The sequence below is a fragment of the Pteropus medius genome, unplaced genomic scaffold (genome assembly GCF_902729225.1).
Source record: "Pteropus medius unplaced genomic scaffold, Ma_sr-lr_union100, whole genome shotgun sequence".
Lineage (NCBI taxonomy): Eukaryota > Metazoa > Chordata > Mammalia > Chiroptera > Pteropodidae > Pteropus > Pteropus medius.
In genome coordinates this window covers 89,681-103,733 of record NW_024343159.1, presented here as the reverse complement: position 1 = coordinate 103,733, position 14,053 = coordinate 89,681, and the positions used below count along the sequence as shown (strand labels likewise).

General features: G+C 43.4%; 2 protein-coding genes, 1 long non-coding RNA gene and 2 other non-coding genes across 9 annotated transcripts in view; 2 read left to right on the top strand and 3 right to left on the bottom strand.

Annotated features, from left to right (window-relative positions):
* LOC120606167 (histone H3.1) overlaps positions 1–10,782 on the bottom strand; it is a 17,923-nt gene extending 7,141 nt beyond the window's left edge. For 2 of the 5 annotated variants that reach the window (XM_039867338.1, XM_039867339.1), the window contains exon 1: positions 2,230–2,235. The gene's annotated coding sequence lies outside the window, so the exon portion shown is untranslated. Of the gene's footprint in view, positions 1–2,229; positions 2,242–8,174; positions 8,179–9,480; positions 9,487–10,768 lie in introns of those variants that run through there. The other 3 variants (XM_039867342.1, XM_039867340.1, XM_039867341.1) reach the window with 3 other exon arrangements.
* On the bottom strand, positions 1,184–1,255 carry TRNAM-CAU (transfer RNA methionine (anticodon CAU)). Its single transcript has one exon. It is a non-coding gene; the product is annotated as a tRNA-Met (tRNA).
* Positions 1,630–1,700, bottom strand: TRNAG-GCC (transfer RNA glycine (anticodon GCC)). The gene has a single exon. It is a non-coding gene; the product is annotated as a tRNA-Gly (tRNA).
* On the top strand, positions 2,755–9,519 carry LOC120606208 (uncharacterized). Its single transcript, XR_005653847.1, has 3 exons — positions 2,755–4,734; positions 8,096–8,313; positions 8,861–9,519. It is a non-coding gene; the product is annotated as an uncharacterized LOC120606208 (long non-coding RNA).
* LOC120606155 (putative olfactory receptor 2W6) lies at positions 10,448–14,053 on the top strand. Its single transcript, XM_039867322.1, is given in 3 exon segments — positions 10,448–10,640; positions 12,323–13,189; positions 13,192–14,053. Coding segments are annotated over 2 exon segments (933 nt in total). The 5' UTR covers positions 10,448–10,640; positions 12,323–12,342; the 3' UTR covers positions 13,278–14,053.

Genomic DNA, 14,053 nt, shown 5'->3' with positions numbered 1-14,053 from the left:
ACCTTTATCCGTTCCATTTTCCTTCACGTAGTTCTCTCCATCCTTGCCGAGTGCCCGCCCAGTGTATCCCGGAGTTTGCTGGACACGTCTTCCTGCTGCTCTCCCTCCTGGCGATTCCTGCCTCTCTCTCCTCGTAGGAAACACCGTCTCCTGAGTTTCACACCTTCCCTTCTCTTGCTGTTCTCCTTCCTTTCACACCTTCTTGGGAAACAGTGTGTTGTAGGTAAGGTTTTTAAGAAATACGCGTCTGAAAACGTCCTTATGCTGTCCTCTAAGCATTATGATTTAAATGAGAGCCAATTATAAGCTGTTCCTAGACTCTTTGCAAGGAGAAATTATTCATTAAAAATAAAAAAAGGAATAGGAGAGAGGCACATCAAATTCATGATAGAGTTTCCCCTGAGAAAGGAGATATTAGGATTGAGGATACTTCAATTTTATGTGGGGTTTTTTTCCTTCAAATATAAAAAGGATTTGTAGTTAATATGCCACATTATTAAATAGTAGTAGATCGATTCTGTGTAGTCACTTTTGCACTCTTCTGAAATTTTTAAAAGGCAAAAGGAAAAGGTGAAGACTCATGTCGAATACTGGTGTTTGGTATATTAGAAATTGTGGCTTTTAACATACAGTGTTTACCAAAACACCAGTGACTAAGATGCTCCAGCCTGCGTTCCGGATACTACAGCAACTAAACCACAGGGGGAAGAGACAAAAACCTCTGTTCTTGTGAATTTACAGACTATAGGGGATAAAACACTAAATGAATAAATAAAATATACTATATACTATACAGTGATAAATGCTAAGGAGGAAAACAGCAAAGGTTTGAGATCGTTGGGAGAATACCCCCTTTAGCTGGTTCTCAGACTAAAAATAGCTGCGTATGGTCCTTTCGAACTTCAAATTTACATTCGTGTTTACAATTTGGTGGTAGGTAAAGATGGAGACCTTTCAACTTTTGGCTGATGGCTTAATATTATCAATTCTGCTCCCTGAGATGGTGCATGTGGCATGTCTTTGTTAGAACCTTTCTAATTTGTGTGATGTATGTGTCATAAAGTTCTCCTGGGCCGAAAACACTTCCTTCGCGGTTGCTCAAGATTTCTCTAGCTACAGAACTGCGGGGGTCTCAAGACTGTTTAAGTTCTAAAAGCTTCCAGCACTTTTTTAGGAAAAGTACTAGCAGAGGATGGTTTCGATCCATCGACCTCTGGGTTATGGGCCCAGCACGCTTCCGCTGCGCCACTCTGCTTTTCGCGGTTGTATCCGCCGCCTAAAATTGTTTGTTTTCGTATTTATCTTTGCAAGCTACTTTTGTGTGTCTTTAAAAAACAATTTTTTTCTCAAAGTTCACTCGTCGGTTTTATTCATGATTCAAACAAGAGAGCGAGTCCAGAATTCACTGAATCCAAATATTCCGAATGCACAAAATTCGATGTTTCTGTTAGAAAAGAGCCCATCGTCAGCCTGCTGTCCAGTCATATAGTCAGAATGTGTGAGAAAACCAGTGGTTCGAGGTCGAAAATACCCGACCTCCAAACGAGCATTTTCAACACAATCGGAAGGATGGGAGTGGGGGTGGGGGGACGTGGAAAGAGAGGAAAAAAGAAAAAGGAAAAGGGAAGCTGCATTGGCCGGGAATCGAACCCGGGCCTCCCGCGTGGCAGGCGAGAATTCTACCACTGAACCACCAATGCCTCGCTTCCCCAGCCGCTCTGCCGGTGGTAGGAATGGGCTTTCCCCGTTATTTTTATCTAACCACCAATTCATTTTCTTTCCAAAAAGATGTCTGGGTGGGTTTTCGTTCTACTGAGTAGAACCTCGGGTGCTTCTTCCTTTCTCTTCAGGAACACCCCTTTCACCGCCGGGGCCGCGCACCTTGCAGAGCCCGGGAGCCTCGGACGCCTAGAGCCGGGTGCTTGGGAGGCAGGGACGGAGGGAACCGAGCGCCCCAAGAGGAAGGAGGGGGACCGGGACAGGGCCGGGGACTGTTCCTGCTCACCCCAGAGACAGCGGAGGCGGCATTATGAACTGTGGGTTTGCCTTCCGCTTTCGGTTGCCATGGTCGAGCGCAAAGGTCTCAGTAAAGGGTAAATTTCCAAAAATTAAAAAAAAAAAGGGGATAAATTTAAATTGAACCCCTTTTAGAAGATTTTATTTAACTCATTGATGAGGTCATTGGTGATTTACCACCAGTTCAAAGGAGAATTAAGGGACGCCACTTACAGATCAGGAAGACTGAATTAAATGTGTAAGAGTAAAAACTGGCTTTTCCGCCAGGAGGAGGGTAGTGATGGGGGGGAGGGAGGAAAGTGTCCCGCCTCGCGACAGACTTAACTTGCACGTCACAGACAGGAATGTTTTTCGTTCGCTATCAATTATGTGCTATTTACAGTTGCACGATAGCCCCGCAGATTGGGAATCAGGTGACAGAGAAGTTTCCCCAACAGGCCTCCTCTTTTTCAGGGAGATTCTGCCGCGTCTGACGCAAACCTACGGGCCAAACTCGGCCGCGGAGCACGTGCTCGCCAGCCCGCCGCGGCGCCAAGCCCAGGGCGCCGGCCCGCCCCGAAGCCCAGCGCGGGCTTCGGAACCGGCGGCTCGCAGGCCCCCGAAGGACGCGGCGGAAGGTCGGGACACGCTCCTGCCAACCCGGGCTTCAGCTTTGGGGCCTAGGAGGAGTCACTGGTCCCATAGCTCTGGGGTCCGTGTCGGGGGCGGCAGAACCAGCTCGAACCCACACCGCGGGTCAGGCGGCCGAGGCCCGCGCGCAGCGGAGAAGGTCGACCTCCAGCTGTACCCGGAACCAAAGTCTGGACCCCACACACCTGTTTCCCTAACCCCTCCGAACCCACCCTGGCCCCGGAGTGGGGAGTCTGGGCTTCTGAGCCAGAACTTTCCTGTTCTCCCTACGTTGCCCGTGCGCACAAAGCAACTCTTCAGTCTCCACTGCAGTCCTCGGCGTTTGGCGTCCGGCTCGGCTTGAGCTGAGTGGACGAACTCCGTTCAGTGACATAATTTCCTCATCTGATCCTCAGGACACACTTGAAACACGTATTTCTCCCATTTTTTCCAGACGACCGGGGGAAAAAAAAGATTCACTAACGTGAAATAACTAGACTCGGGTCATTGGGTCCTAAGGGGTGACACTGGGTGCTTGTCTTTTGAATAACTTCGTTTCTCTTCTTAGATTCTGATTCCCTCGACTCCGATGTTTGGGGGTTAGTCTAGAATCTAGACTAGAGATTGTCATATTTTTCCATGGTTGCCCAAAGAAATCTGCTTATCAGATCCTTCAGATCCTCCAATGTCAACTTTGAAAGAAGAAATTCATAAGCGTAGGGCGCCCGGTCAGTCTTGAGAAGCCAAAAAAAAAAAATTGAAACAGGCAGTTCTAAACTGAACTTGCAGGAGGACAGTGAAAGTAGGCTCGGGGGCCACTGAGAGGGAGGTGATGCCCTTTGCAGGGACGGCCGGGCTGGCCTGCCAGCTCTGTCTGTCAAGGCTCCTGTCAGATTATTTCCTTCCATCTCCTCCACACCGTGATCTTAGCTCCACTAGAGGCTCCCAGGGAAGCTCAAAGCATTTTATTCTTTTCTCCTGCGAAGCCTCATTTCTCATCCTAGAGAGTCAGAGATGGAGGAGGATCTGATCCAGTAATCCAGGGCCCTCTTCAGCAGAAGGACAAGGAGAAAGACCGTGGACGATCTCATGATCCTTGCTTCTGCCACGAGATTTTGTTTACTTGGATTCAGCAAGGCTTATTAGAAAGGTTGGGAGCAGGGAGCCGTGGAAGAGAGCAGGTGAAGAACTCCGTGGGACAGGCGTGCTAGAGAAACCGAAGCCCCGAGATGTGCTCGTGGTCCCCTGGTTTATGGAACACCACTGAGCCTCTGAAGACAGGTGTGACAAGGACGGACGACACGGCTCCTGCCTTCGCTGAGCAGACCTTTCAGCTCTGTATTCTCAGCACCAGATTTGCAAAATGACCTGGTGAACGCATAGTACAAATTTGTTAAATGAGCATTACATGAATGTCTCTGGATAGAAAATAGATTCAAAATTTTTATATCGCATTGTTCTCATCAGAAAGGTATCTTATGCAGTGCGGAGTTTTTCTCTGTGATTTCTACCTACATAGTTAAACTCCGTTCTGCTACATTTGTGTGTTCTCAGATTCAGTACAACGGGTCTTCACCTGAGCCGCAGGCCTGGAAGGACAGAAACATCTTTCTTTTCTCGTTTTACAGTGACGACTATCAGGTTCTAGGTTCTAGGTTTTAGAAATATAATTAGTTGTCGTTTTATCCTAAAATTCTTCATGCTTATATATTTAAAACATGTATATAAAAAGTTTTCAAAAAATAAAATTTCTATGATGTTAATGGCATAGTATATCAGATAATTCAAAGAAATTTTCTTAAAATAGAAGTGCATATCACCATCGGCCATTACCCAGGGCACTGCTGTGAGGAAGATGCCAGTTACAGGTGAAGAAATTAAGTATCAGGGAGGCTGAATAATTTCCACGTGTCACGCAGCTGGGACTGGGATGCAGGTCTCGCTGATGATCCATCTCAGGTGATCTTTTTTAAGGTGTGTTGTCTGTAGAAATTATCGAAGATATAAAAATGTACAATGAAGAAAGTACAAGTCCAATGTGATCCTGTCACACAGAGATACCAACTGATGTTTGATGGTTCCAGCCTTCTTCTTATTGCAGATGTAAAGGTAGGTCTCTATGTGAATACACGTTTATATAACTCCCACTTACTTATATGTACTTGGAAAATGTTTCACAAAGCAGGCACAGAGAAAAAAGCCCGGTAGAAGTTGAGACTTTCTGGGTTAGAAGGGACCTGACAAGTCATGTAGTCCAACTTTCCTCCAGTAACTGAAAATCGTATCTCCACAGAGAGATTTTCCCATTCGAGCGATTCCATTTTCCCAATATTGACTTGTGGATGTCGAAGAAGCAGCTTCCACCTGGCTCTTCTCTAGAAGCCACGAGAATCAACTCGACTTCTACACGGCTTTTCCCCAAAGGCTTGGCTCTTGTTATCATTTTCTCCGTGTCTGCTTTTCTACCACTGGCCATTGACAGAAATGGCTATGACAGATGTGATTTAACTACAGGAAATTACTAAACAGAATTTAAAGAGGAAAGGCATTAGGCAGATTATTTAATTCAATCTCTATTTTGTATAGATTTCTACTTTCCCACACTGCCAGAAATGCTCTGCTCTTTCCTCATGGTATGAAGCCAATTTTTTGGTGAGTCCTTTCTTACATCGTGCTAAAATTCTACTTTATTTTTACTCATAAGTAAGAATTCCAACCTTTATGGAACAAACTTCACTCTTCACGGCTGCCCTTTAGCTATCGTGTCATGCTTTGACAAAGCATTTTACATCCCCTGTCAAATCTATGCCATCGGTAATTCAAGAGGCATGGTGTTCTGACTCCTGAATCCTCTAGTCATTATTCTGCAGAAGCATTTTAGTTCTACAATCTATCTTCTAAAATGTGAACCCTACTGAAATGAATAATCTACATGTTTTATTGTCAGTATGTTCCCAATTGAGGTTTTACGGGACTTACTGTTAGTCATATTTCTATCGCCCTGTAGTATACAATATGATTATGTTAAATTTCACCCATTTACTAATTGCTTCTATTTTTAAATTTTATTTCTGACGTCTATAGAATCATCGATTTCTCTCAGTTTGGTCTCGTTTTTAATCTCTTACGCCTGTCATCCTTAAGTTCACGCAAGTTATTGACAAGTGCATATTCTAGTAGGTTAAAACATATATAAGTCCTGGAACAATAGTACCTTCTTTCCAGAGTGGTTGTGTTTCATTAGCCACCTTTTGAGTGAGGTTTTACGGGCAGACAAGAACAGGTAGAAATGCTTTACCATCTTAGTCACTATTGCTTGGTATTCTTCAAAACTATACCGAGAAGTGTTTGTAAATTCTACTTGGAAAATTTAAATAGTATTCAGATAATACATATCATGTATGTATGTATTTAAATAACATATAAAATATATTCATGCACTTTTATATGTTCTATATATGTTAATAATAATTACAAAGTAACTGATAGTAAAATATGTGTAGACTTTTGTTATAAATCACTTTAAAACTTACCATTACATAGTGTATTTAATCAATTAGTGGCTAATTTTTTAAAATGTAAAATTCCTAAATTCCCATTACTCTGGTTTCATTGCTATTTTCTCAGTTCTTTAAAGATTACTGACATTGACTTTGTGATCATCTCAAACTTATGTCTGGAATTAAACTAACAGAAAACAGATGAATGGAAGAAAAGGCATACAATTTCTATTAATATTTTAGTGCACAGGATTCGCATAAAAGACGTGAAACTCAAAAAAGTAACCAGACCTGTGGGCGTATATGTTGGTGTAATAAAGAAAAAGGAGTTTGGGCTTCAGAGAGTGAACAAGTGGGGGAAGTGACTCAGGAGCGTATGGTGGAAGACAGGGGCTATTTCACTAAGATTTGTTCACACAGATCCATCTCAGTGCTGAGCAGTCGTCAGGTGGAAAAGTTGGAAGAGGTGACAACTGCACAAGGGAGATTCATGTCCTGCTCTTAGGGAAGTGGAGGAGGAAGAGGGAAGAAAAGTTTTGGGAAATAAGGTTCAAAAAAGTGATGGACATTTGACATTAAATTTTATGAATACATGAGACAAAGGTTTTATAAATAATCTGTTGTTCACTTCCACAAAAGCTACAATGATAAAAAATAGATTATATTGCAATGAAAGATCATTTATTTAAATATAATTGCAGTTGATAATGAAGGTGACTGGCATAAACTTACAGGCTCCATTTTTTTTTCTGACAACATTCTATGATGTCATATTATAACATATTAAGTCATATGCTGGGAAGCAGCTCTTACAGTCACTATAACCCTTGAATTGTATTATTTTCACAGAAAATAGCTTTCCACAACTATAATGTTTTCATCATTTACAAGTTTAAGTGTATTTGTGATGGATTAGGAGTGGTTTAGGGTGTGAGTAAGAGTCAGGTGGCAAAAAAATTAAAGATTGCTTCTAAAGTCTTCTTCGGCTAAGCATCCACCCCCTGTACTGAGTGACTACCCCACAAGGACCTCTTTCCTCACAGGGACTCATTATTTCAAAAAGGAAATTCTTGAGAGCATCAAATTCTCCAGGTATTTCTCTCCAGTTTCCATGAGAAAATATTAGGCTGAGATGGTTGTACAAGCTAAAGACCTAATTTAAGTTTAAGAAGCAGCTCTCAGGGGAGTGGCCCATCTGACTGTGCCAAGTTTGTTGGAATACAGAATTAATGTTGACTAGTTTTTATTTATTTGCTCACCCATGTACTTTAATATTTCTGTTGATGAAAAAAAATCGTATGCCATTTTCTTATAAATTAACGGAGGTGATAATATTATCATTATATCTAGCTATCTTCTATCTCTACCAATACAATTAATGGTATTATGATTATAGTATATAACTTTAATAATGTTTATATTTAAAACACAGTATTTGACATGTGCTCTGTTTCTACTTGACAGAAGTATCCAGAAATGGCCACCGAGGTTAGTCATTCACAGAAAATTAATAGTACCGGTTATTAAAATCTAAATAACATTTTTAAATGTACAAAGCACATTTACATGTTTTCTGGTGTGTATTGATCAAAATCTCCAGTTGTAGAGGTGAGATGTGAGGTTGATCTCCCTTAGAAGTCTCTGACAGCTAAATAGAGAAAATCTGCTTTTGTGAGGCACCTGCTTCTACCTCGTTCACCCTATGACTAGAGTAAAGTGGTCTGAAGTAGCACGTGCATACTATTATCTTTTGTCTTTTTAAAAAAACCCAAATCTGTTCATTTATTCTAATGACTCGGCTCCATAGTAAGTTTCTTGAGATAATTTTAATACTTTAAAAACCAAACGGCAAGTAGAAATGAGATTATTTTAACATTTTGGACCTATTTTTTGTTTTCGTATTAATTTCAAATGTCAAAGTCAATCGTTTTTTATCTGCCTTCCTTCTCTCAATATATCTGTCTTAAAAGGAGAATATTCAAGCTTTATTATTATGGACCTAAAAATTGCATAGAAAATTGATCTTAAGTAAACAAAATGACGAAGAACTAGGAACAGCACTTCTCTGCACCGAACGCACCAGGCAAACGGTAGAGGACACGAATCACAAGGGCCAGCGGCCTGTGCGGGTCCTCCACACCCTCCCACGCCTCCCACCGAGCCCGGGCTCTTCTGAATTAAGAATGAGGTGACCGTTTTCTGCTCCTAATGCTCAGTACTAACCACCCAGCGAGGAAGATTAGGTTCTCTCTCTCTCTCTCTCTCATCTCGTGTGTGTGTGTGTGTGTGTGTGTGTGTGTGTGTGTTTTGGGAAAAGTAATATTTCCTCTGAGACCATATGCTCTCCCAACCCTTTTTAGAGATAATTAGTTAAGGGAATTTTCGAGAAAAAAGTTTTACTCCACAGGGTGAGACAGAAAGGGAAGTGACCAACCCTGCATCAGCTCGGAAACCCATAAGAAGTTCTTCCTCTGCAAACATGAATCCTTTGATCTCTGTTCCCTGCGCTGAGTGTGCATCAGAGACCTCCCGCTCCTCAGGCTGCTCCTTATGGGGGTGGGAGGGGGTGCGGGCGCTCGGGCCTCAGGTGTGACTACCTTGTGCTCATCAACACTCTTTCCTCACCCGCCCAGAGTCAGCTGCCGGGTCCCCTTGCCTCTTTATCACCTTCTCTCCCTCACAGACTTCCTAAACATCATCTTTCTTTTCTCCCGTTTTCACTCTGGTCATCCCAGTTGAACTCTCAAGTGAAGTCCCAAGAAAGAGGACGTGCAGTGGACATGGCATTTCTGAGGTTACGGTCAAGTTTGGTAAGTTAATGGTCCTGTGTAGGAAGAAATGTGACCTAGGCCTCTATCCAAACGTCTGATTTGGGGGGTTCTTTTTGTTTTTTGAAGCATAGACTATAGCTGAATCATGGACAGCTGGACATACTATGCCAATACTTCACAGCCTAAGTGTCTATGCACTTTATTTACATAGGATTGACCCAACTGAAAGATGGTGGTTTAATATCCTCATTCATGAGGAAGCTGGAGAGAGATTTTGAACTCACTAATGGAGTTCTTACCAAAAACATAAATTTAAAAAGTAGTTTAATCTACTGAACTGGAAAACCTTAAGAATAAAAACACTAATTGTGGGTCTGTGTCGCATGAGAGAGTATTGAATGATGAGCTCTCGGTGACTGCTGTTGAGTGCTAACCCCAGGACTTGGACCTCCAGCCGGGAGCATTCTGGGTCCCTCAGGCTTGCGTCGCCTTGCACTCCGCTTGGCGCAGACCAGCAGCTCGTTTGGCGGGGAGATGCCAGTACTTTCCTTAGCCCTGGAACTTGACAATTCATCCCTCCAAACACTCTACTCAGTAAACCCCCATTCTGGCTCTTCATAGAAGATTTTAGATAATAGTTGATACTGGGGCATTATTAGATTCAATTTTTTAAAACCTTGTAAATTTGAAATTACCTGCTCAAGGATCCAGAAGTCACAGACGATACACATCTGTCTCATTTCCAAACAATAGAAACTTACTTAAATGCAATAAGTGATCGACTGAATCATACAATCCAAGAATTAATGTATATGGCTCCTGTGAGAAAACTAAGATGTCCCTGTGTTTAGAAGCCATCCTATGAGGCTCAAAGAAGGATAGACGCACTCATGGATCGCTTAAAAGAATTACCGTTGGTTATTTAAAGTTCAGAGATGTAAGAATTCAGTCCTCACAAAGGGAAGACTTGGAAGAGTAGCAATTGAATTTCGATGTGATAACACAAGAAGACAGCCACGAAAAAACTTTTCAATCAAAATGAAAAATTCATGAGAATAATCCTAGTTGAATAATCTCATGCTCTGTGGGTCCTTTGGTTGATTTGAGAAACAGACAAAAACAACTCGGGTTTGTGCTCTACAGTGGATAAACATTCATATCCACACGTGCAAGCATAAATTTTCACAGACGTAGGGAAACTTCTCTGCATATCCACCACGAGGAGAGACAGTCACTGTCAATCACAGCTGCCTGCCTTCACTTCCCATGGGGCCAGTGACACCAGAACTGAGCTCATTCTGACCGTTTCTATGCCCAGTGTACACACATTAACACATCCAGGCGGGCAAATTTTAACTGAATTTCTCATTTTCTGAATAAAAAGCGTGACTCGTTTGTCTGTATCTTCACCTGTGATACCATGACCAGTACCTGCCTTACTCACCTCATAAGCACTAAAACTTTGCATTAAACTTTGTGCAATGAATCAAAAGAGATGAGTTGCAGGCTCAGTTTTACAGCTCGTGTGGATCCTTCACACGCAGCTCTGCGGTGATTTTTCTGCCGCCCACTTCCTGCCATTGCAGTGAGGTCGCGGAAGCGATCTGAGTGACTGCAGGGCTCCGTGTGCCGACTGTGCGACCCAGCCAGCTTATTTTGTCCCTCTCTTGGCCTCGGTGGCTTAATTTGTTATGACGACGATGAAATTGCTGACTTCCTGGAGCTGCTTAGAGAGTGAAATGAGGTAAACTATGTCAAATGGTTAATATTAGTGCCTAGTTCGTGAGGTCCACAAACAGTCGTTACATTAATATTTAAATGATTTGTAATTCATATTGTTATTTTTCTTTTATAATCTGAGATATTTTAAACATGTGAAAATTTACAAAGACGAACAGAAAAAATATCCCTATTCAGAATTAATAGCTATTCTTTAGGGCCATACTTCCTTCTATTTTTAAAGAAATAAAAAACACCATAGATATAGAGAAAGTCCCAATCTTTGATCCAATTTCCTTTCCAGAGACATTCGCTATCATCCATTTGGCGTCTACCCTCCCAGTTTACTTATGTATACATATGTGTTTTTTCTTAATTATAGATATTTTAGTTTCCATTTTAGAAGGGCAGAGGGAAAGCCCTCCATGCTGGCCTGTGTCGGTCCTCAGTTATCCAGTCGGTGCATTGTCCATCCCCCAGACTTTATCACATCTATTCATCCCTCTGCAGAAGCTGTTGCAGCCTCCGAAGTGATGACTTTTACAACCCTGTAATTTTCAGTAAATGTCAGTTTTAAAGTACAAAATCTTAGAGCTTTCATTGAGAACACAGGCCACAACATGACTTAGTCATGGCAAAGCATTCTCAGAGCATGAGAACCCCATTTTTTGTCCCACTCACATGGGAGACGCGATACGTCCCCTTTAAAGAGAGTCACACTCTACTACTTTTTACTAACTGCTTAGGAAAATTTGCAAAAATATTAGAACGAAACTTTGCCCTTGGTTAACCTACATTGTATAGTATACTCACCCAAGACATAAAAACACTACCCAATAATTGAAAGCGTAAAGTATCACAGAAAATACAAAACCTTTCATTCCTATGGGATCACAAGAAACACATAAATAAAATAATCAATGCAGACTTCCTGGAAGCGGAGTTCTTCGTGAGGATAAAATGCGAATAAGAGGAATAGTAAAAGAACATTGAATATAGTTCCATGGGGACTGAGTTCTGGGAATTATTTTATTCCTATCTTTTCTATCTTTACAGGAAAGTGTTCCCAACATCAGAAAGGTCACCTAACCCCAGAGTTAAAATATGCCACATTGATATAAAACACCATTTCATCAGAGGGTTAGGACAGGGCCGAGCAGGGGGTATGCTAGGGTCGTGCTCCAGTAAAGAGAATGGGTGGGGTCCAAGGTGTAGCTATAAACAGTGACAAGATCGTCTTTTTCCTGTTGAGTTTGCATGTGACTCCGGGTTCCCAGTCTTGACGAGACAACATTTAGAATGAGATTTCAGCTATCGGCAAGCTGGGCTCTATGATCCAGAGACACAAGCTGCTCCCCTATCCAAGGGTCACATATATTATCAGAGAATTTGGTGCTTCCTCATTTAAAAAAAAAAAAAAAGATAATTTTGAGTGTTCGTTTCTTGTAATACAAGCAGCCTTTTTCATCCTGCCAATCTGAAAAGAACGATGCAGAAGGCTGGTGAATGGTCACAGCCAGGAGCCTGAGCAGCTCCCGGCGCTGCACTCCTCACACTGAACACCGCCGAGCACGGGCGTCCCCCAGGCCATCTGCCCAGTGCGGCGACCCCCAGGCCGTTCGTGTTCCCGTTCTACCACCTTATCAGCCATTCTGCTTTGAGGGAACGTGTCTGTACCCTTCACGGATGCTCACCCTCTCCTCACAGGTGCTGAGTGGTCACCAGTGATGGAAAGGTACAACATCAGTTCTTCTGAAGGCTTCATCCTGGTGGGCTTCTCTGACCGGCCCCACCTGGAGCTGGTCCTCTTTGTGGTTGTCCTCACTTTTTATCTGCTGACACTCCTCGGCAACACGGCCATCATCTCGCTGTCGGCTCTGGACCCCCGGCTGCACACACCGATGTACTTCTTCTTGGCCAACCTCTCGTTCCTGGACATGTGCTTCACCACAGGCTCCATCCCCCAGATGCTCTACAACCTGTGGGGCCCAGACAAGACCATAAGCTACCTGGGCTGTGCCATCCAGCTCTACTTTGTCCTGGCCCTGGGCGGGGTGGAGTGTGTCCTCCTGGCTGTCATGGCTTATGACCGCTACGCCGCAGTCTGCAAACCCCTGCACTACACCGTCATCATGCACCCGCGCCTCTGTGGACAGCTGGCTTCAGTGGCATGGCTGAGCGGCTTTGGCAATTCCCTCATAATGGCACCCCAGACGTTGATGCTGCCCCGCTGTGGGCACAGGCGGGTGGACCACTTTCTCTGTGAGATGCCGGCACTGATCGGCATGGCCTGCGTGGACACCATGCCCCTCGAGGCACTGGCGTTTGCTCTGGCGATTTTTATCATTCTGGCACCGTTCATTCTCATCCTCATCTCCTATGGTCACATAGCGCGGGCCGTGTTCAGGATCAAGTCCGCCGCGGGGCGAAAGAAGGCGCTCAATACCTGCAGCTCCCACCTAACTGTCGTGTCGCTCTTCTACGGTACGATCATATACATGTACCTCCAGCCAGCAAACACGTCCTCCCAGGACCAGGGCAAGTTCCTTACTCTCTTCTACACGATCGTCACCCCAACCCCCTGATCTACACGCTGAGAAACAGAGATGTTAAGGAGGCCTTGAAGAAGGCGCTCGGGAAGGGGGATGCAGAAGCGTCGTAAAGAGCGACCAAGTTTGGCATCGTCTTCTGACCGATCTTCTACACATGTCGTTGGACCTGGGAAGTAAAGGGACATTCTGACGTTGCAGACTGAAGGGACTCAATGAAGTGGGGAATTCGGTGCGTTAGAGAGGTCGAGAAGATGTGGCTTTCCTAGTTGACAGTCCCTTGTGTCCCTCTCAAGTCCCTCTCAGTCAAGCATGCAGCACTGGAGCGCCAGCCCTGGATCGGAGGCCTGTGCTTGCAACATACCAGCCATGAATGTACACACCAGGCATTCTGTACCTCTGCCGGCTTCTATCACAGTGATTTGTACTTAGTAGGTCCTCAAAATATGTGAAAATAATGCACTTAGAAGTCGTGAAGAAAAGTACTTATTTTTTCTTGAAAGTTTAAATGTTCTTTCATAGTGCCAAATGCCTGAGAGGCAAAATAAGTCGTTCAATTATCTCGCTCTCAGTGCCTCCAACACTGTAACACGGATCAATAACATGGGTCCTGCATATTTTGAATCGTTTATTTAATTGGGTTAAATGATATTTACGTTTGACTTTCTGAAGCAAGAGAGAATGAAGAAGAAAGGATGTAAAGCAACACCATGAAATATTTGCTTTACGGAAAAGGAAGAATTTCGTGCTCGTATTCAACACTTAATACTTTATCGATGACAAAAGGCTAACATGCCTTCTTGCTTAAAATGCTCCAGAAGGAATGAGTGGCCACCTTAGTAAAGGGACTAAGGAAGTCTTTTTAAACTACATTAGGAGAGTCACCGCA